Source organism: Lontra canadensis, unplaced genomic scaffold, assembly GCF_010015895.1.
Source record: "Lontra canadensis isolate GAN:19392208 unplaced genomic scaffold, GSC_riverotter_1.0 scaffold50, whole genome shotgun sequence".
Classification (NCBI taxonomy): domain Eukaryota; kingdom Metazoa; phylum Chordata; class Mammalia; order Carnivora; family Mustelidae; genus Lontra; species Lontra canadensis.
The window spans coordinates 2,814,622-2,834,689 of NW_022631044.1; the positions used below are offsets into that span (position 1 = coordinate 2,814,622).

General features: G+C 42.5%; 2 protein-coding genes across 3 annotated transcripts; both read left to right on the top strand.

The window, feature by feature from the left end:
- Positions 1–3,444: 3,444 nt before the first annotated feature.
- FAM136A (family with sequence similarity 136 member A) lies at positions 3,445–8,254 on the top strand. The gene is made up of 3 exons (XM_032873691.1): positions 3,445–3,609; positions 4,517–4,657; positions 6,743–8,254. Exons 1-3 carry the CDS (start codon positions 3,523–3,525, stop codon positions 6,929–6,931), a joined length of 417 nt encoding a protein of 138 aa, XP_032729582.1. The 5' UTR covers positions 3,445–3,522; the 3' UTR covers positions 6,932–8,254.
- A 1,152-nt stretch (positions 8,255–9,406) lies between these two features.
- SNRPG (small nuclear ribonucleoprotein polypeptide G) lies at positions 9,407–20,068 on the top strand. Of its 2 annotated transcripts, XM_032873693.1 has the most exons (4): positions 9,407–9,523; positions 13,194–13,216; positions 14,089–14,213; positions 19,862–20,068. In XM_032873693.1, exons 1-4 carry the CDS (start codon positions 9,492–9,494, stop codon positions 19,910–19,912), a joined length of 231 nt encoding a protein of 76 aa, XP_032729584.1. In that variant the 5' UTR covers positions 9,407–9,491; the 3' UTR covers positions 19,913–20,068. The 2 variants fall into 2 exon arrangements, with proteins under 2 accessions (XP_032729584.1, XP_032729585.1); XM_032873694.1 differs by lacking the exon at positions 13,194–13,216 and having other exon boundaries at positions 9,505–9,523.

Sequence of the window (20,068 nt, forward strand, 5' to 3'; positions counted from 1 at the left end):
TCATGACATATGCTCCTTTGTCACTTGATTTCTTCACCGACGAATCAAATGGAACATACATCTCTTCTTCATGTCAATAAAAACACTCTTGCAACATCACGCTTTATGCCTACAGGGCACTCCGTTGTGTGGTACTTTTATTAATTATTTGATCAGTTTCCTATTGTTACACATTTACTTGCTTCCAAATATGACTATTGCAAATAGTGTAGTAAGCATACTTACTCATGTCTTTCTAAACATTGTTTCCCTTGGTTCCTCCTTTAACATGGAATTGTTGAGTCAGCGAGTTCTTATATATTTATGGCTTATATATATTGCCAACAGCCCTGCCCTACAGCAAAGGCCCCCCCCCACCATTCACATCATTATGTCATCACTTTGTATGAATGTTCTTTTCTCCTCTCATTCTTTTTTTTTAAGATTTATTTATTTATTTGGGGGGTTGTGAACATGGTTGGGGGATTAGGTAGAGGGAGAGCCTTAAGGAGCACCCCCTCACCAGCACTGAGCACGGAACCCCATGGGGGCTCAATCTCACCATCCTGAGATCACGACCTGAGCCAAAAACAAGAGTTGGACATTCAACCAACTGTGCCACCCAGGCGTCCCTTCTCTCATTCTTACCTACAATTGGTTTCATTCTGATATCTAACAAATTTAACAGTACTATAAAAAACACTGATTTGTTTTATTTTTTATTTCTTAAATTTTTAGTAATGCTAAATATTATTTCATGTGTGCATTTGTTTCCTAAGGCTACTGTAACAAAGCACAACAAATTGTGTGGCTTTAAACAACAGAAATGGCTCACAGTTCCAGAGGCCAGAAGTCCAAAGTCAAGGTGACAAGATTTGTCCAGGCCCAGTTCTGCCTCTCTAACTGTGGGCTCTGTGCTTCTCCCCACTGCTGAGAAATCATTAGGTAGCTCCATGGGAAAGATACTCTCAGGCTTCCTGAGGACCTCTCTACCTGGACCTACAATGCAGTCATCATCTCTCTGGATTCTGGTTACCAATCTAGGGTTCTACAAAGTCAGCTCTTGGACTGCTTCACCACCTGAGGGTCTACCAGCCCCCATCCCAGGACTCACTCAAGTGTTTTCTTTCCTTTTTTCTTCCTTCCTTCCTTTTTTTTTTTTTTTTGAGATTTTATTTATTTATTTGACAGACAGAGATTACAAGCAGACAGAGAGGCAGGCAGAGAGAGAGGAGGAAGCAGGCTCCCCGCTGAGCAGAGAGCCTGATGCGGAGCTCCATCCTAGGACCCCAGGATCATGACCTGAGCAGAGGACAGAGGCTTTAACCCACTGAGCAACCCAGCCGCCCTTATGAGAAATAAATATTTAGGGGCACCTGGGTGGCTGAGTTGGTTTGAGCATCTGCCTTCGGCCTGGGTCATAATCCTCAGGTCCGGAGATAAAGCCCCACATAAGGCTCCCTGTTCAGTGGGTAGCCTGCTTCTCCCTCTCCCTCTGCCTGCTACTTCCCTCTGCTTGTGCCGTCTCTCTGTCTTTCTGTCAAATAAATAATAAAAATCTTTCAATAAAGAAATATTTATCGTGTTCAATCCAAAAAATTTAAGAAAAATCCCAACAATGGCATTTAGAATAGTAGGGTAGTACCTATGGATTTAAAATTTTTAATTTCTCAATTTATTATTGCTTCTGTCTGGTTTCCAAATATTTTTTATTAAATACCTCTATAATGAAATAAATGTGTTCATTCATTAGACAAATCTTTACTAATAGGTTAGTATACGCCAAACACAAAGAATTAAGGAAGAGCAGGGGTGCCTGGGTGGCTCTGGTGGTTAAGGGACTATCTTCAGCTCGAGTCCTGGTCCTGGAGTTCAGGATGGAGTCCTGAGTGGGGCTCCCTGTTGACTGGGGAGTCTGCTTCTCCCTCTGACCCACCCATATCTCCTGCTCTCGCACGCTCTCTCTCTCTCAAATAAATAAATAAAGTATTTTTTAAAAAGAATTGAGGGGGAACAATGAAAAAGATAAACATGGTCCTTGTCCTCGAAGAGGTTTTAATCTAGGGGAAAAAAGAACACAGGACAAGTAATGAGCAGTAGTGATGAGCACTGTCACAGATCAATACAGGGTGTGAAAAGAAGCCATGACAGAGGAGCATATGCTGTGGAGAGGCAGTTAGAAAAGTCTTTCTGAGGTCCTAAAGCAAATTTCAGCAAATTTCAAAAGGCAGAGAATGTTTGATAACGTTAATGCAGTCGCCTCTCCAAATGACAGGAAAAGTTATCTTAAAAATATTCATATGCTTGGAAATTAAGAGACACACTTCTAAATAATTGATGAATCAAAGAAGAGTTCGTAATGGAAATTAGAAAATGTTTGAGCAAACTATATTCCAAACTTGTGAGAGTAGCTAAAGCAGTGTAAGAGGGACACAATCCTAAAAACACACATAGAGGGGCACCTGGGTGGCTCAGTGGGTTAAGGCCTCTGCCTTCGGCACAGGTCTTGATCCCAGAGTCCTAGGATTGAGCCCCACATCGGAGAACCGCAGGGCATCAGGCTCTCTGCTCAGCAGGGAGTCTGCTCAGCCCCCCTTCTCTCTCTGCCTGCCTCTCTGCCTACTTGTGATCTCTTTCAAATAAATAAATAAAATAATAATTTTTAAAAAAGTACAATTAACCCCTGAACAACATGGGTTTGAACCACACCAGTCCACTTATATAGGGACTTTTTTTTTTCAATAAATACAGTACTACAAATGTATTTTCTCTTAGGATTTTCTTAATATTTTCTTTTCTCTAGCTTACTTCATTATAAGAATATAGTATATAGTACATAAAACAAGCAAAATATCTTAATCAACTGTTAACAATAAGGCTTCTGGTCAACAATAAACTATTAGTTTAAGTTTTGGGGGATTCAAAAGTTATATGGGGATTTTTCCACTGGGGGTGGAGGTCAGGGCCGCAATCCCACATTAACCTCATATTGTCCGAGGGTCGATTGTACGTACATACATGAAATTAAGGAAAAGGAAAATTTAATCTGTAGTAACAGCAAATCAGTTGTTGCCTGAGGTCAAGGGTAGGGGAGTAAGGGGGAGAAAAGGGAAGACTGACTACGAAAAGGCAAGGTTTGTTAAAAATCCTCGAGCTATATAACTAAGATTTGCGCTTTGATCTGGATATTAATTATGTCAAATATTATTTTAAGACTCTGAAGGAAGACAGGGAAGGAGGAAGGACAGGATGGAGACAGTGATTCCCAGCTCCCCTGTCCAGCCCCGGGGGGGGGGGGGGGGGCTCAGGTTCAGCAGGGGGTGCGGGGCGGGGCCAGGAGGGGAGGAGGGGCAGACGCCTGCATGCCTGATGGAGAGGCGGGGGCACAGCAGGGAGGCTGGATGCAGTTCCTCCTTTCCGACGCCAGGCGGCGGCGTGGGCGGGGAAGAGTGGCGGTGACCCCGGCCGCCGCAGCAAGGGGGCGGGCCGAACGCCGGGCTCCATGTGGGCGCCGGCGCGGAGAGTGTGCAGCGCGGAGTCGCAATGGCGGAGATGCAGCAGCTGCGGGTACAGGAGGCAGTGGACTCCATGGTGAAGAGTCTGGAGAGAGAGAATATCAGGAAGATGCAGGTAGCGGGCGGGGGTCAGGCCGGGGAGTCCCGGCAGTCCTCGATTCCTTTGGCAGCCGCGGCGCGCCGCTGCCCGCCTCTCCGCAGACCCGAGTCGGGGCGTCCCTGGGGTTGCCGCCGCGCTCTCGGAAACACCTCTCACCCTCAGAAGTCCTGGAGCTTCCGCCGAGTGGATGAAATCTGTGTTCCCTCCCCACGCGCAAAGCTGTTTTCCCCCCAGGCCAGTTCCGGGGAGGGGGTGTTAGACCCCGGACCAGCGTTAGAATGCCCTTGGTGTGAGGCGTTCGGTGTCCACCCCCTCCCCGCGTTCCTGTGTAGCGCTGCCCCTTCGGCAGGTGAGCAGGCGGAGGCCCAGAAAGGGCACGGCCAAGGTGAAACACCGGAAAGTCAAAAGCGTTTGGCTTCCTCAGTGGCCATGTCATGCCGGTTTTAGTGTCGCTCCACACAGCGCTGGTTTGTAAGCCGTTGTGCTTTGATCGCCTAAATGGTCTGTGGCTGTTGGTCCTGCCTCCCTAACCAAATTGTGGGGTTTCTGTTACAGCGCTTCTTGAGTCATTGATTAATGGATCGGTTGCCCCCTGGTGGAAAGCAGATTGCTAGAGGTTGCTGACCTCTGAGCCGAGTGGCATAGGTACCTGGTTTTCAGAATTTGACTTCTGACCCACCGCTACCTTCTCCGTCCACCCAGTCTACGGTGCAACAAGTGCCAATGAGCTAGCAGCAAGAAGGCCATGGAACCTTCTGCTAGGCTTCGAGTATACTTTTCCCATGTGTGGTTTTAGGTTCCTGATGTCTGTTAGGAGAGGTGCAAATAGAGATGCTCCTCTGTTGCACTCCATGATTATCTCTGTCCCAGAGGCTTTCCCGCCTCACCTATCTCTCTCTCTCTCTCTGCCCTCCGTCCCCAGGGCCTCATGTTCCGGTGCAGTGCCAGCTGTTGTGAGGACAGCCAGGCGTCCATGCAGCAGGTGCACCAGTGCATTGAACGCTGCCATGCGCCTCTGGCTCAAGCCCAGGCCCTGGTGACCAGTGAGCTGGAGAAGTTCCAGGTGAGAAATGCCCCAGGCAGAGGACTTCACGCCTTGATGGTGCTCTTTTTTTGCAAGAGATGACAAGCATTCATTCAGAACTCTTGGCTTTAGCGTCTTGGTTCTTTTAACATTTGGGACAGTCTTGTGGCCAGGCAGTCTTTATGGGGTTCTTTTAACATTTGGGACAGTCTTGTGGCCAGGCAGTCTTTATGGGGTTTGAAATTTGGGAAAAACTCCTGGAGGTTGAGTGCTATAAGTATTTCCAGAGACAAAATGATGTGAAAAGGAGTTCATGACCAAGAGCCTTTTCCCTCCCATAGACACAAAATACAATATATATACTGTATAGTGTAAAGCCTCCTAAGACATGTATTCATTCATTTTAAGCTAGTAGAATCCCCAGGGAAGTGGAGTAGGCTAGTCATGAAGAGATGCAGATTGGAGCAGTATCTTGCCATCCTGTTGTGGACACACCTACCCAGAACGACCCCTGTTTGCTACACCTAGGGGGCAGCCCCCGTGTCACTAAAGAACAGTCATTTATGTGAAGGAGTAGTAATACTGACTCGTTGATGCCTTCCTCGCAAGCCCCTCTGAGGTCACTAAGAGCAAAAGGTATCCACTGTATCTCTTTCTGGAGAAAAGGGTAGCCGCAACTTCATTTTATTCCCTTTCTATGACTGGAGGTTGGAGAAAGCAGAGCCCACTTCTGAACCAGTTTTTTGAAGCCTGAGATCCTGTTCACATGGGAGAAATTGTAGCTAATATACAACTTTTACATTCTGCTCTATGGAATTCTTCAAAATCACTGACACTGCAAAGGACTGACTTACCCAAGATCCTGAACCCGGAGAGGTTTCTTTGTGTTCATTTTGACAGCTAATTTTATTAATAGGGTCTTCGACATTTTGATTCTTGAATTGCTGTATAACTTTCTCCTTCTGTTCACTTTTTAGTCTTCTCCAATTAGGCTTACTCTTCCACTCACCAGAACTGCTCTCGGGGGCTCCCCTCCATGGAACTAAATCCAGTGTAATTTCTCATCCCTCGTTTTACTCAGCCTGTCTGCATCACTGACACAGTGATCACTCGCCTCCTTGAAACAGTTTGTTCAGTTGGGCATCAAGATACCTCACTCTGGGGGCGCCTGGGTGGCTCAGTGGGTTAAAGCCTCTGCCTTCAGCTCAGGTCATGATCCCAGGGTCCTGGGATCGAGCCCCGCATCGGGCTCTCTGCTCCGCAGGGAGCCTGCTTCCCCCTCTCTCTCTGCCTGCCTCTCTGCCTGCCTCTCTGCCTACTTGTGATCTCTGTCTGTCAAATAAATAAATAAAATCTTAAAAAAAAAAAAAAAAAAGAAAAGAAAGAAAAGAAAAGATACCTCACTCTGGTTTTCTACCTCTTTCCCTGGCCATCCTTCCTTGGGCTCCTTTCCTCCTTTTCCCCTCCAGCCTGTGAGCATTGGAATGCCTAGTGCTGTCCTTGGACCTTTTTTCAATCTAATTCTCTAGTCTCATAGCTATAAATATCTGCTATAAATATCATCGATAGGCCGACAACTCTTACATTCATTCATCTCTAGACAAAATTCACTCCTGATCTCCATATTCATATATCCAGCTGCTTCAACATCTCCCCTCATTTTTTCTATCTCCCCTCACTGGAATGTAAGTTCTATGAGGGCAAGAACTTTATCTGTTTTATTCATTGTTATATTCCCCAGCATTAGGAGAGTACCTGACACATAGTAGACACTCAGTAAATATTTGTTGAGTGTTTTTCTAAAGCAAGGACAGGTATTAAAGAATCTTAACTGTAGCTGACCAACAGCAGCCTCTAGTTACTTCCCACTTCCTGGAGGGGGCTTCTGTATCATTTATTCTGTTAATCATCTGCTTTCTTATCATGCTTTTTCTGGACCCTCCTGATGCTACCCTCTATTTCAGTCAGGATAATCTTGGTTAATTGCACTATAGTGTCCCTTTAATTGATCAAGATTATATATGTCAAGCCACAATATGTAGCAAGGGACCTAGCACATGGTAGGCACTTGGTAAATGGAGGTCAGCCTTTCAGCCTTCTCTACCTTCTTCCTTCTTGCCGCAGGACCGCCTTGCCCGATGCACCATGCATTGCAATGACAAAGCCAAAGATTCAATAGATGCAGGAAGTAAAGAGCTTCAGGTGAAGCGGCAGCTGGAGAGTTGTGTGACCAAGTGTGTGGATGACCACATGCACCTCATCCCGACCATGACCAAGAAGATGAAGGAGTCTCTCTTGTCCATTGGGAAATAGAGGTCTTCACAATTGGCCATCAGAGCTCATGGCAGGAATCCATTTGAGAAGAAATGGGAGTTTGGGTCTTTTAAATGAAGTTTATGAAGAAATTAACAATGGCAGCAAGTTTGAGGCCCATGTCACTTGCCTCTGGACACTGGTTCCTTTATGTTTCGAACCTAAAAAAGTGAAATGGAAAAAACTGGTGCTAAAATTTGAAAAAAACTGGTCAGAGATGGCACAGGAGAGTTTTTGATAGCCTAAATTTCACATGCTTGTCCTGGCACTAGGGATCTCCCTTGAACCAAGCCAGAGCTGACCTCCAAGATACCAGATTCTTCTCAGTACACAGGTAACAACAGGCTGGCAGATTCCTAATCTGCCTATGATCTGGTGGTGTGAGCAAAGATGTTTCTGTTTGTTGCCAACTTCCTATTTACCAGAAGGATCACCAAATCATTTTTCTATAAGCTGTAAAACAAAATCCACAATGTCACTAATTTAGAAGGGAGAAAAGGTTTCTGGGTCTTTGTTTTGCTTGGTTTTATTTTATATATAAGGGCATGAAGTTGATTTAAGATGTGGAGTTGGGAGGGGTAGTTGAGTTAAGAACTTGGAACAGTTCTTGTGGATATCTGTTTCTGGCCATCAAGATATGGATATGCTTTTCTTGAAATATCCATTACATCTTCCAGCTAGGTAGGAGACCCTGTAAAAACATGACAGGCGATGTTACACTGGGTATGGGAAGCAGATCTTCCCTCTCACTGGCTGCTGTGATGGGCCCTGAGGCTGTCTGCTAGAGTACAACAGGACAATCTCGCAGTGACACTCTTCCTTGAAAGGGGGTTTTGATTGCACTATATACAAGTATCCAGGAATGAACACTGAAGGAGGAACTGTTGTCTTCTTAATTTCAAGTTATTAGATACTGGATTTGGAAAAACCTGGTTTTTATAGAACAGAATGGAATGAAAGCCTAAACTCAGTATTGCTTATTTTGCCCCCTCAAATAATATGGCCATATTGGGACAATCCCTTGGCAACCAGAAGGTCAAAGCAGAACAAGTAGGTGAATCGGGTGAGCTGTGATTCCTTTAAAGGAAAAGAGGGAAAGCCCCCCTCCATTACCAAACACCACTTTTGCCTAGGGCCTTTGCAGCAAGCAGTGTTCTGCCCCAGCTCTAGCACCTTTTCATTTTGATAAGGACCTTATTGTCTTTTTACCAACTTATTACTTGAAATGATAATATAGCCTGTGTTTGGTGTTTCAAGGCTGTGATATATTTTCCTAGTGGTTCAGTTTTAAAAAATAAATAAGGTTTAGTTTTTCCTCCACTATTATGTTTCTTATGTCTGGGTGTGACTATACAACTTTCTTAGGATGCTTCTCTTTGTAGTTTGTGAAATAAGCTTCTTAAGAGGTCATGAAGAGTGAAAATTAAAAAAAAAAATTAAGAGTAAATTAGTTATGAACTATGATTCAAATGCAGGAAAACTGAGGTCAGGCTACAGCACAATGACTTAAAGTCCATTTGTGAGGGGGAAAAATTGCTGTAAGGCTAAGAAAAATTCAATATCCATTTCAGGATTCTAGCTTCAACTCAACACTAACAGCAAGAGGTGGAAAGGGTAATTAATGATCCCTCTTAAGAAAATGCAACATTTAAGATTTTGAGTGTCAAGAGAGTATCAACTATGTAATGAGTTTAATTAAGTCTTTACTATCATTCGTATTTAAATGGAGCCATTCCTGAACATTAGGAATGAATCGAATTTTAGAAAATCATCCCCTATTAGAATCACAATGGCTTTACTATTGTGACTTAAATCTTATATAATCCCAAGTTGTATTTTATTCGTACGTATGCATTCGCCTCTTTTGGGTAACTTAAGTGGGAACAAGTTGGAATTCACTTTTTACACTTGATTTTCAAGTCAAGAGTATCTCATATTAGAGATCATTACGTTTTTTATATTGGAGCACGGTACATCAAGTGGGGTTCTGGAGGCAGTGTTACAAGATTTGGAGGATTGTCATTAGGGAATACACTCAAGATTCAAATTCCTAGAAACTGAAGCAACTTCACCCTACTAATCTGGTGTCCAGAGGTCACGAAAGATGTTCTTGGAACCCTAGGCTTAGCGTGACAATATGTGGGAATACGTGCCAAAGAACTATTAAGAGGCCCAGTCCTCTAGAACCTGTATTCACGGTATATATGAAGAAGACAACCAAGGCAATGCAACAGAGAGAGGGATAAACCAGCTCCGCTTAGAGACTAGAGACGGAACCGCTAAGTCAATTTTACAAACGAGGAAACGGAACTGAGAAGATGACTAGTCCCACCCCTAACCCCATCTAGGCCAGTGGGTGGCGACGCAACCGGAAACACAAGATCGATCGACAAGTTCAGGCGCCCCCAAAGTATCGCGAGGCGAAATGTGAACTCCTCCGAGAATTGATTGGCTGACAGGGTCGATGACGTCAGACGCGAAACGCAGGGCCTACCGCGGGAGCGCGAGGGACTCCACGAATTCAGTTTGGAGGCATCTTTGAGCTCGCCGAGTAGACGCCATGAGCAAAGCTCACCCGCCCGAGTTGAAAAAGTAAGTATGTGAAAGGTCCAGGTGGCGGCTTCTCTGCGTGCGTTGAGTTCCTTAGATCCTCTCCATTATCTGCAGTGTGCCTGGCGTGCGTGTTCCGGCCCGAGGCAGCCGAGAACCCGACAGGGTCTCGCGCCTCGGTACGTGAAGCCCTCGCCGACGTCTCGTTTCGCCCTGGTTGGCCTGACATAGTTCCCAGTGGCAGAAGAGGCGCCTCTGTTCTGCTGTCTCGCCTTCCTGGGTGCATCTCCCGGTCCCCCGACCCCCACGCACTCCCTCTCCCTCCTTGCTTGGAGACCCTGGAGTGCCATCCTTTGTTGGACTGCTTGAATAGCCTTAAGTGCTAGGTAGGGTGGCTGGAGAGTAGTTCTGGAGAGAACTAAGAAGATGGGTGGAATGGAAGTGTTTAATAGTAGGTGAGGATTCAGAAGCCACCTTAATCTTAGAGTGTGTTTGTAGCTGTTTTCTTCGAGCTTTAATTTAGAAATCCCATTCCTTTCTGTTGCTTTCTTGTGCTGAAGTTAAACTTGAATGTCACGTGAGCTCTTGCTCTGTTAACAGAGCTGTGTGAGAACGTTCGTTTTTTTATCAGAGAAAACGGGATTTTTTTTTCTGCGCCCAATAAAAAAATCTCAAATAGGATTTTCCTACTTTAAAGCTTTAACTTCCTTAAAGACTCGACTAAACTTAACATGTTGGATGCCTAAGTATTTCTCTATTTCGTTTATACCGTGTAATTGTAGATTCTGCACGTAGTAGATGGATAGAACAAATTATGAAAAACTGATTCAGGAATCGATTGGGGAAACAGTCATCTGGCCTGTGTATAGTTCACTTATTACCAGCCTCATAGAGAAGTCAGACTTAAGAAAAGGGTCATATTTGATAATTTTACATTTAGGGGCTCTTCGTGGTGCAGTCAGTTAAGCATCCAACTCTTTGTTTCAGCTCAGTTTATGATGGCAAGGTGGTGAGATCAACCACATGTCCGGTTCTCAGCCCAACTTGGAGTCTTGCTTAGTGTTTGTCTCTCCGTCTGCTCCTCCCCACTGTTCTCTCTTTCACTCAAAAAAATGAATCTTTAAAAAAAATTAATTTTACATTTAAATGCACATCTGTATCAAAGCATTTTTTGTGCAAAAACTCCATGTATATTTTACTCGGATCCCTTAAGGAATTACTAATCGTAAGTCTAACAGTAAGAAAAATAGAAATTATTTTGAAAATGCTGATCTAAACTTACTCTTTTATTGACGGGCTGGTAAAATCTTAGAAGTGTCTTCTGGATTCTTCAAGAACTGGTGAAATGCTAATTATATTTTAATGAAAGAACATTGTCTGCTTGTAATCTTAGATTTCCTTTTTTGTTTCTTAACAGATACTTTTTTTGTTGTTGTTAACAGATATTTGAGAATTTCAGAGGACGAACCTAGTTTTAATATTTTTCTTATCTCTAGATTACACGTATGGTGAAATCCTTTGGGACCTGCCTCCAAAATGACCTTAGGGGTTTTTTTCCTTTAATTTCTCACAAATACCTTTTACTCTTTATACACTTCGCCTGGTTTAGCTTAACTCAGTGGTTATTAACTGGAAGGGAGGGAGTCTGGTTTTATTGGCAGGCATCTAGTAAGTAGAAGCTAGGGATGCTGCTAAACATTGTCAGTGCACTGGACATCCCTCAACAAAGAATTACCTGGCTCCAGATGTTAATATGCCGAGGTTGAGATACCCAGACCTAACCAGATTCTCCATCCCACCTCTTAAAAATCACTGCCACAGTGGTCTTGCCAGTAACCAGACTCTGCCTTAATAATTTATCACTGTCTGAATGATAAAGTTCGGGCTCTTTGACAAAGCATTCAAGCTCTTCCATCTGAAACCCAAGTGCCAGGTATTACACACGCTAATGGAGTGCCCCCATTCTCCAGCCAAACTGAACCATTTGCGTTTGTTCAAACTTCCTCACCTCCTCTCTGACTTTGGATAATTAAATCTTTCTGAACCTCGGTTCCTCATCTGTAAAATGGTTCTAGTAACAATACATAACTTACAAAGTCATCATAAGGGTTGAATAAGTTCATGTGTGTTATATTTGCTGTGTTGTATATAATCATATTAAAATGGATTATATATCTTTTTTTTGTTGTTTTGGTTTTTAAGATTTTATTTATTTATTTAAAAGGTTTTATTTATTTGAGAGACAGAGATCACAGGTAGGCAGAGAGGCAGGCAGAGAGAGAGGAAGGGAAGCAGGCTCCCTGCTGAGAGGAGAGCCTGATGCGAGGCTCCATCCCAGGACCCTGGGATCATGACCTGAGCTGAAGGCAGAGGCTTTAACCCACTGAGCCACCCAGGTGCCCCTAACTTATTTATTTTAGAGAGCACATGTGAGGGGAGGGGTGGAGGGAGAGGGACAAGCAGACTCCACTCTGAGCGCAGAGCCCTAAGTCGGATTCCTTCTCACAACCCTAAGATCGTGACCTGAGCCAAACCAAGTCAGGTGCTCAACTGGGGCGCCACCCAGGTGCCCCGGGGGTATGTCTTCTAATTCTCCCGTGAACTGTTACACATTAAATTGGATGGAATTTCAGGGGTGCCTGGGTGACTCAGTTGGTTAAGCGTCCCATTCGTGGTTGCAGCACAGGTCATGAGCTCATGGGTGGTAAGATGGAGCCCTTTGTCAGTCTCCACACTCAGCAGGGAGTCTGCTTAATGCTCTCTCCCTTTGCCCCTCCCCACTTGTGCACACATGCATGTTCTCAAACTTTAAAAAAAAACTAATGGCATTTCATATTTTCTAGCCTGTAACTAGTTTAATTAATCAAGACTGGTTTGATTACGTGGCTTAATATTTCCATAATGCCCTACTGAGATGGGATTTCCCTGTTTGAGATTTTTTAAGGATTCAAAATATGTATTTATTTTGCTAAAAAATACGTGTTGAGGAATATCTTGAACACCTAAGTGTGATGCTTAATATTAAAGTAACACTCTATTGTCTCAAGTATAAAATAAAATAGCTATTGAGTTGAATATGGTTTGATTACCTTCTAGTTTCCTCACAACTTTGTTTGGTTTTGGTAATAACTGAAATATAAACAGATCATTGTTTTTCTGTTACGGCTCTAAAACCCAGTCATCAAGGGGTCCTGGCTGACTCAGTCAGTGGAGCGTATAACTCTTAATCTCTAGGTTGTGAGCCCATGTTAGGTGTAGAGATTTTAAAAATAATCTTTTTTAAGATTTACTTTTTATTATTTTGCCCCTTCCCAAATTACATTGTGTAAGTGCTAAATAAGGTAGCCCATTATTCCCTACTCTACAAGAATACAAGTTTTTTACTATTTTAAATTTCATCATTTTTATTGTGCAGTTTTAGCAAATTCTATTGACTGTACCTATTTTATGCTTACTTGTGCTTAAAATTTTTTAATCAGGGGGCACCTGGGTGGCTTAGTGGGTTAAATAGCCTCTGCCTTCGGTTCAGGTCATGATCCCAGGGTCCTGGAATCGAGCCCCGCATCAGGCTCTCTGCTCAGCAGGGAGCTTGCTTCCTCCTCTCTCTCTCTGCCTGCTTGTGATCTCTGTCTGTCAAATAAATAAATAAAATCTTTAAAAAAAATTTTTTTTTAATCAGTTATGTAATTTGTACCCCTTTTTGCTTTTTCAGATTTATGGACAAGAAATTATCATGTAAGTTTCTTGGGGTTTTTTATTTTTAATTGGTTGCTTTCTACATGTGTCTTGGCAGTATATCATGTTTGGCACAACTTCACAAAAATTTAAGTCACACAGAACCTCTAATTCACACCCATTAATTAAGGAGGTTTATCAAAATCCTATGCAGACAATTTTATATACCTAATTTCTGATATTTAATAAATTGCACAGTACTTTTGGACTTTTCATGATTTCCTTTAAGCCTTCCCTGACTTAGACAAAATTAATGGTATTTTCCTGTTTTGTGATAGTTGCAAATATATCAACATTTTTTCCTTTAAGAACAAAGGACTTGAACCAGAACTAAAACTCTGACCTATACAATGCTAGAAGGATAGTAGGGGTAAAGACCTGGGCTACAGGGGCAAGTAGCCTTCCCTTTCAATTCCAGCTATAGCCCACATTACCTATATAGCCTTGAACCAGTTTTTTAAGAAGCTCTGTACTTCAGTTCCCTTGTGAAAAGTTAGGATAATTATACTTGATAGGATTTTTGTAAGTTTTTTTTTTTTGTATTTACCCTTTTTTTTAATTCCAAAATAATTAATATAAAGTGTTGTATTAGTTTCGGGTGTGCAATATAGTGATTCAGTGATTCCATACAACACCTGGTGCTCATCACAAGTGCAGTCCTTAATCCCCATCCTCTGTTTTACCCATCCCGCCCCAGCCTGGATTTTTGTAAGTTTAAATGTGGAAGTAAATGTGAAATGTTTAGCCCATTGCTTGACAGAAAGTAAGGATAGGATTATATTTCTCAAGTACCTGGGTTTTATTCCACCTAATTTTTAATGAGTAGTTGATATTTATTGGTCAGTTTTAAACTACTTTTTCCCTTTTTATAGTGAAATTAAATGGTGGCAGACATGTTCAAGGAATATTACGGGGGTTCGATCCATTTATGAATCTTGTGATAGATGAATGTGTGGAGATGGCAACTAGTGGGCAACAGAACAATATTGGAATGGTGGTAAGTAAAGATAGAAGCTTTCTCCTAGAGATTTCATATTTTGAAATAAGGATTAATTTCCTATCTATTAAAGTCTTGGATTAAATTGAAATTAGGCAAATAACAGGTAAAGTCAGACTTTCCATATCCCATTTTGTTTGACATATGGTAGTCATTCAACTGTGATAGTATCCCAGTTACCTATAGGTTAGATCTGAATCTTAAGCAGAACCCTCTGAGTGCCTTGGACTTGAAACAGCTGTAGGAAATCATTTTTGAGCTTTATAATAGAGGCCTGTAGTCTTTGAATGATTTGATGGTTGTTTCCAAGACCCAGACTGAATCCCACTCTTTGTCCAGCACAGGACAATGTGACCATTAAGTTTTAGTAAGTCCCCAGTTTCTTGGGAAAAGTAAATCAAAAAGGAAACTTTGCTTTAGGAAGTCACTGAACATAAAGATCTCTAAAATGTGGTAAGAGAAAAAAAGGTAGTAAGAGTCTGATTGTTAGCCTGGTGTTTTTTGTTTGTTTGTTTGGTTTTGTTTTGTTTTGTTTTGTTTTGGGGGGGGTTGGTTTTTTTGTTGTTTTGTTTTTGTGGCCTCACAATTTTTTAATCACTCTTTCCAAGATGTATGTTATTGCTCCTTTCAAATGCATTTTCATTCAAAAACCAAATCAGTGGGATGCCTGAGTGGCTTAGTGGGTTAGGCCACTGCCTTCAGCTCAGGTCATGGTCCTAGGGTCCTGGGATGGAGTTCCACATCAGGCTCCTTATTCAGTGGGGAGCCTGCTTCTCTCTCCACCTCTGCCTGCTTGTGCATGCTCTCTATCTCTGACAAATAATTAAAATCTTAAAAAAAAAGAAAGAAAGAAAGAAAACCAAATCAGTGGTCTGGGCTGGAAAAACAGCTTGGAGAATCCCTTGATATGAGGCTTCCACCCCACCTCCCCAAGTTTTATGCAAATAGACCTTCCTTTCAGGGACATTATCCTTGAGCTTCCATTGAAAAGGAACAAAACTATGGGCAAATCATTAGCAGCCAGGTTATTCTAAAAATGGTTTTTAAGGGGCGCCTGGGTGGCTCAGTGGGTTAAAGCCTCTGCCTTCGGCTCAGGTCATGATCTCAGAGTCCTGGGATTGAGCCCCACATCGGGCTCTCTGCTCAGCAGGGAGCCTGCTTCCTCCTCTCTCTCTGCCTGCCTCTCTGCCTACTTGTAATCTCTGTCTGTCAAATAAATTAAAAAAAAAAAATGGTTTTTAAATACCACCACCACACACACACACACCCCATGATTCCTCTCTACCCTTTCCTTTTACAAATTCAGTAATCTTATTCTAGGGGAGGGTAAATTATGTTTTTAGTTTCTGTCTCAACAGATTTGCTAAAAATATTGAAGAAGGACTTTGATATCTAAAAGTTCTAATTTGGGAAGATAACTTTTCAGAGAATTACGTGACACTAATTGGAATTTTATCTGAGAAGGAATTGAACCTAGATAATGGATCTTTCTCAGACTTTTCCCCCTAAATTTTAATGGGCTTAGTCTTTATACAGAAATTACCTATCATGTAAGTAGGTGCTCATAACCAGTCATCTCTTCCGCCTCTGATGCTTGTTGTATGACCAAAAAAGTTTGTATTAGTAGGCAGTAATTCTTGCAGCTGAGTTAACATTTTGAAAATGAAATAATGGGGGGTACCTGGGTGCCTCAGTGATTTAAGTGTTTGGCTCAGGTCATGATCCCAGGGTCATGAGGTCAAGCCCTACATCAGCCTCTCTGCTAAGCAGGGAGTCTACTTCTCTCTTTCTGCCATCCAGCTGCACACTTATGCTCTTTCTTTCTAATAAATCTTTAAGAAAAAACAGAATAATGACAACATATTAGTTGTCCTTAATAAAAAGACTTTTTGAGAGAGAGAGAGCAGGGGGGATGGCCAGAGGGCAAGAATCTTAAGCAGGCTCCACACCCATCATGGTGCTCCCACAGAGCTTGATCTCAGGATCCTTAGATCATGACCTGAACCGAATTCAAGAGGCAAACATTTCACTGACTGAGCCACTTAGGTGCCCCCAATTAAAAGACATTTTAAAGGGCTTTTTGTTTGTTTGTCTTAGATATTTTATTTATCTATTTGTCACAGAGAGCAAGTGAGCACAAGCAGGGGGAGTGGCAGGCAATGGGCATAGTGGTCTTCCTGCTGACCAAGGAGCCCAATGCAGGACTTGATACCAGGACCCTGAGATCATGACCCAAGCCAAAGGCAGATGCTTGACTGACTGAGCCACCCAGACATCCCTAAAAAGACATTTTAAAGGAAACGCAAGAATGTTTTTTCTGAGGTTGGAAGAAAAGCAAATGGGTTACAGTTTTGTTTTCACAAGCTGTTTGGCAAAGGAGACTGTACACTGGCTTTGCTATTTCCTTGTCCAAATCAGTGACCCATTGAGGCCATTGAAATTACGTAATGCTGTTATATTTAGAGTAGTATTAAGAATGTGTGTTCTGGGGCGCCTGGGTGGCACATTCATTTAAACCTCTGGCTCTTGATTTTGGCTTACGTTGTGATCTCAGGGTCATGAGACTGAGCCCTGCATGGGGTTCCTTGCTCAGCACAGAGTTTGCTTAAGACTCCCCCTCCCACCTGTGTGCTCTAAAATAAATAAATAAATCTTAAAAAAAAAAATGTGTGTTCTGAGGGGGAAATAGTTTGTATGAGGGCCCTGTCAGCTGGGAGATTATCTAATGATGTCTCAACTGGCTTCCTGTGAAACATCCCCGTTGTTGTCACTGGCCTCACTTCTGTCTTATTCCTTTAAGATTTCACTCCACCCCAGAGTTCCCCTAAGAACATAGTAAAAATTCTGTATTAAGATGCTGCATAGTTCAGGGGTTCTCACTAGCTTTGTGGTTCTATAGTTCCATTTTAGGTTTATATTCTTTATTAGATAGCTGTGCCCTTTCAAAAGACAAAGTCTGAGCAGCATTTTGTAAAAACTATCACTGAAACACAAAAGGAGTACTATGGAATTCTGGACCTAATGGTTCCAGTTTGATTTGGAGAATTAGGCCTAAACACAAGGAGAAAATAGGAAGATTACTATACAGCAGAGGTGTCCACCCACTAGCCTTACGCATGTAATATGTGGTATGCAAAGACACGTGCAGTACCTGCTATTTTAGAAAATATTGATGAAAGTCACTGTGTTTTATTTTGTCTTTTTTATAATGCCCCCAAAAGCCTCAGATCTGAAAATGTTAGTTATCTAAAATAACTTCTCTGCCACCCTCCCCTTTCTGGGGTCAGAAGTGGACACATTTAAGGGAGAGGGAGGAAAGAAGGGTAGCAGTTTTTCCTGTTTTGATCAGTGAGATGTGATGTATACCATCTTTTGCAAATAAGCCAAGAATTAAACCCCTGAGAACTATTTTGTGCTGTTGTTTAGCTCTCATTTCCATCCCTAACTTAGAGAACTCTAGGCTCCTTCAGTCTCCACCATCATTTTCAGGGCATTGCTTTCTCTTCATGCTGCCCTTTACCACCACCTCATCATACCATTGCTGTTTGTTTCTACCAGGCTCCCAAGACACTGTTCCACCTGTCCTATTCCTTTCCCTTCTGTCAGCTGCAGTAAATATGCAGGGTCATTTGTTTACATAACAGGTTCTTACTGAGCCCTCTGTATGCCTCCCACCGTTTAGGCACTGGGGTTATTGCACCTGCTCTCATAGTAATGACATTTGGGTGAGGAGGACAATAACAGTGTATATATTAAATAAATAAAGCAGATAGAATGGAGGGGAGAAAATAAGTTTTGGTGGGGTTTTTTGTTTTTACTCCAGCTGCCTACAAGCATAGCTCTACTTAGAATCTTATTCAGAATGCCTCCATTTCTACTATTTCCTCATCTCTCATTTCCAGCTCTACTTGACCTGATCTTTGGCTACAGTATGACCTACAGTGCACCAGGGGTTCCTTATGTTTGCAGCCTCCTTGCCTTCTAGTTTAACTTACTTTTCTACCCATCTTAAACTTGGTTCCAGCCATTTATTTCGCCTATGCTCATGAGTATCCTTCCTTGTCCTCATTTATGGAATGGCTACTATATTAGGCACTGTGCTTCTAGGACCTTTTCTTTATAACTTCTCTTCCTGCGCATAAGCTGTCTCCCATTAAAATATTGGTTATTCCCGGGGCGTCTGGGTGGCTCAGTGGGTTAAAGCCTCTGCCTTCAGCTCAAGTCATGATCTCAGGGTCCTGGGGTCGAGCCCCGCATCGGGCTCTCTGCTCAGTGGTGAACCTCCTTCCTCCTCTCTCTCTGCCTGCCTCTCTGCCTACTTGTGATCTCTGTCGAATAAATAAATAACATCTTTTAAAAAAATAATAATAATGGTTATTCCCTTGGCTGTGAAACTTCATTGGCTTATTATCGGTTTCATGATGTCTTCCAAGTACCTTAACATTGGTGTTTGAGGCCTTCTAAGATTGGGTACAAACTGTTTCCTATTTCCCATCATAACCTTTTACTACATTCAAATTCGATTCTTTCTTTATCCCCTTACACTTTTTCATCTCAATTTTGTTTAGAGTTCTACCTTCCTGTCAAAATTCTGCCCTATTTCCAAGACCCAACTAAAATTCCATCTTCAGAAAGCATACTTTTCATAGTTTACATCCTGGTTTGTTCTCTAAGTGATCTTATACCCCTAAACTGACATTCCGCTGTACATTTTTCACATTGACTTACGGATCCCTTGGGACAGAGATGGGTATGTTATTTGAGTACTGCAGTTCAGAAGGTGAAGTGAATCATTGAAGACTTAGCATTCCCAAAAGGGTACTTGTTAGTCTTGTTAAATCCAAGAAAAGTATATATCTTACTTTAAAAAGGCTTACTGGGAGGGGCACCTGGGTGGCTCAGTGGGTTAAGCCGCTGCCTTCGGCTCAGGTCATGATCTCGGGGTCCTAGGATCGAGTCCCGCATCGGGCTCTCTGCTCCGCAGGGAGCCTGCTTCCCTCTCTCTCTCTCTCTCTCTCTCTGCCTGCCTCTCCGTCTACTTGTGATCTCTCTCTGTCAAATAAATAAATAAAATCTTTAAAAAAAAAAAAAAAAAAAAAGGCTTACTGGGGGCACCTGGGTGGCTCAGTGGGTTAAAGTGGGTTAAAGCCTCTGCCTTCGGTCAGGTCATGATCTCAGGGTCCTGCCTTTCTGCCTACTTGTGATCTGTTTGTCTGTCAAGAAAGAAAGGAAGGGAGGGAGGGAGGGAGGAAGAATCTTTTAAAAAAAGGTTAAAAACGCTTACTGACTTGTCATGATTAAAAGACAGTATCTCTGCGGCTTGAAAAAAGCCCCACAAACTGTTCTTTTTTTTTTTTTTTTTTTTAAGATTTTATGTATTTATTTGACAGAGGGAGATCACAAGTAGAGAGGCAGGCAGAGAGAGAGAGAGAGGGAAGCAGGCTCCCTACTGAGCAGAGAGCCCAATGCAGAACTCAATCCAAGGACCCTGAGATCATGACCTGAGCCGAAGGCAGCGGCTTAACCCACGGAGCCACCCAGGCGCCCCAAACTGATCTTTAATACTGAAAAACCATTAATGATTTTGTGAAAATCCTTTCATTGATGTCTGGCAAATAAATTATGTTCTTTTCAAATTTTCTTTTTAGGTAATACGAGGAAATAGTATCATCATGTTAGAAGCCTTAGAACGAGTATAAACAATGGATGTGTTCATCAGAAGAATCAACTGCTTCCACATGTCCCCTCTCCATAGTACCTGTTTTACTACAATATAAAAATCAGATTGTGTGCATTTTCATATTGAGCTTTTTTGTTAAATAAACTTTTGTAATAGCCAAAAATGCTTTCTCAGA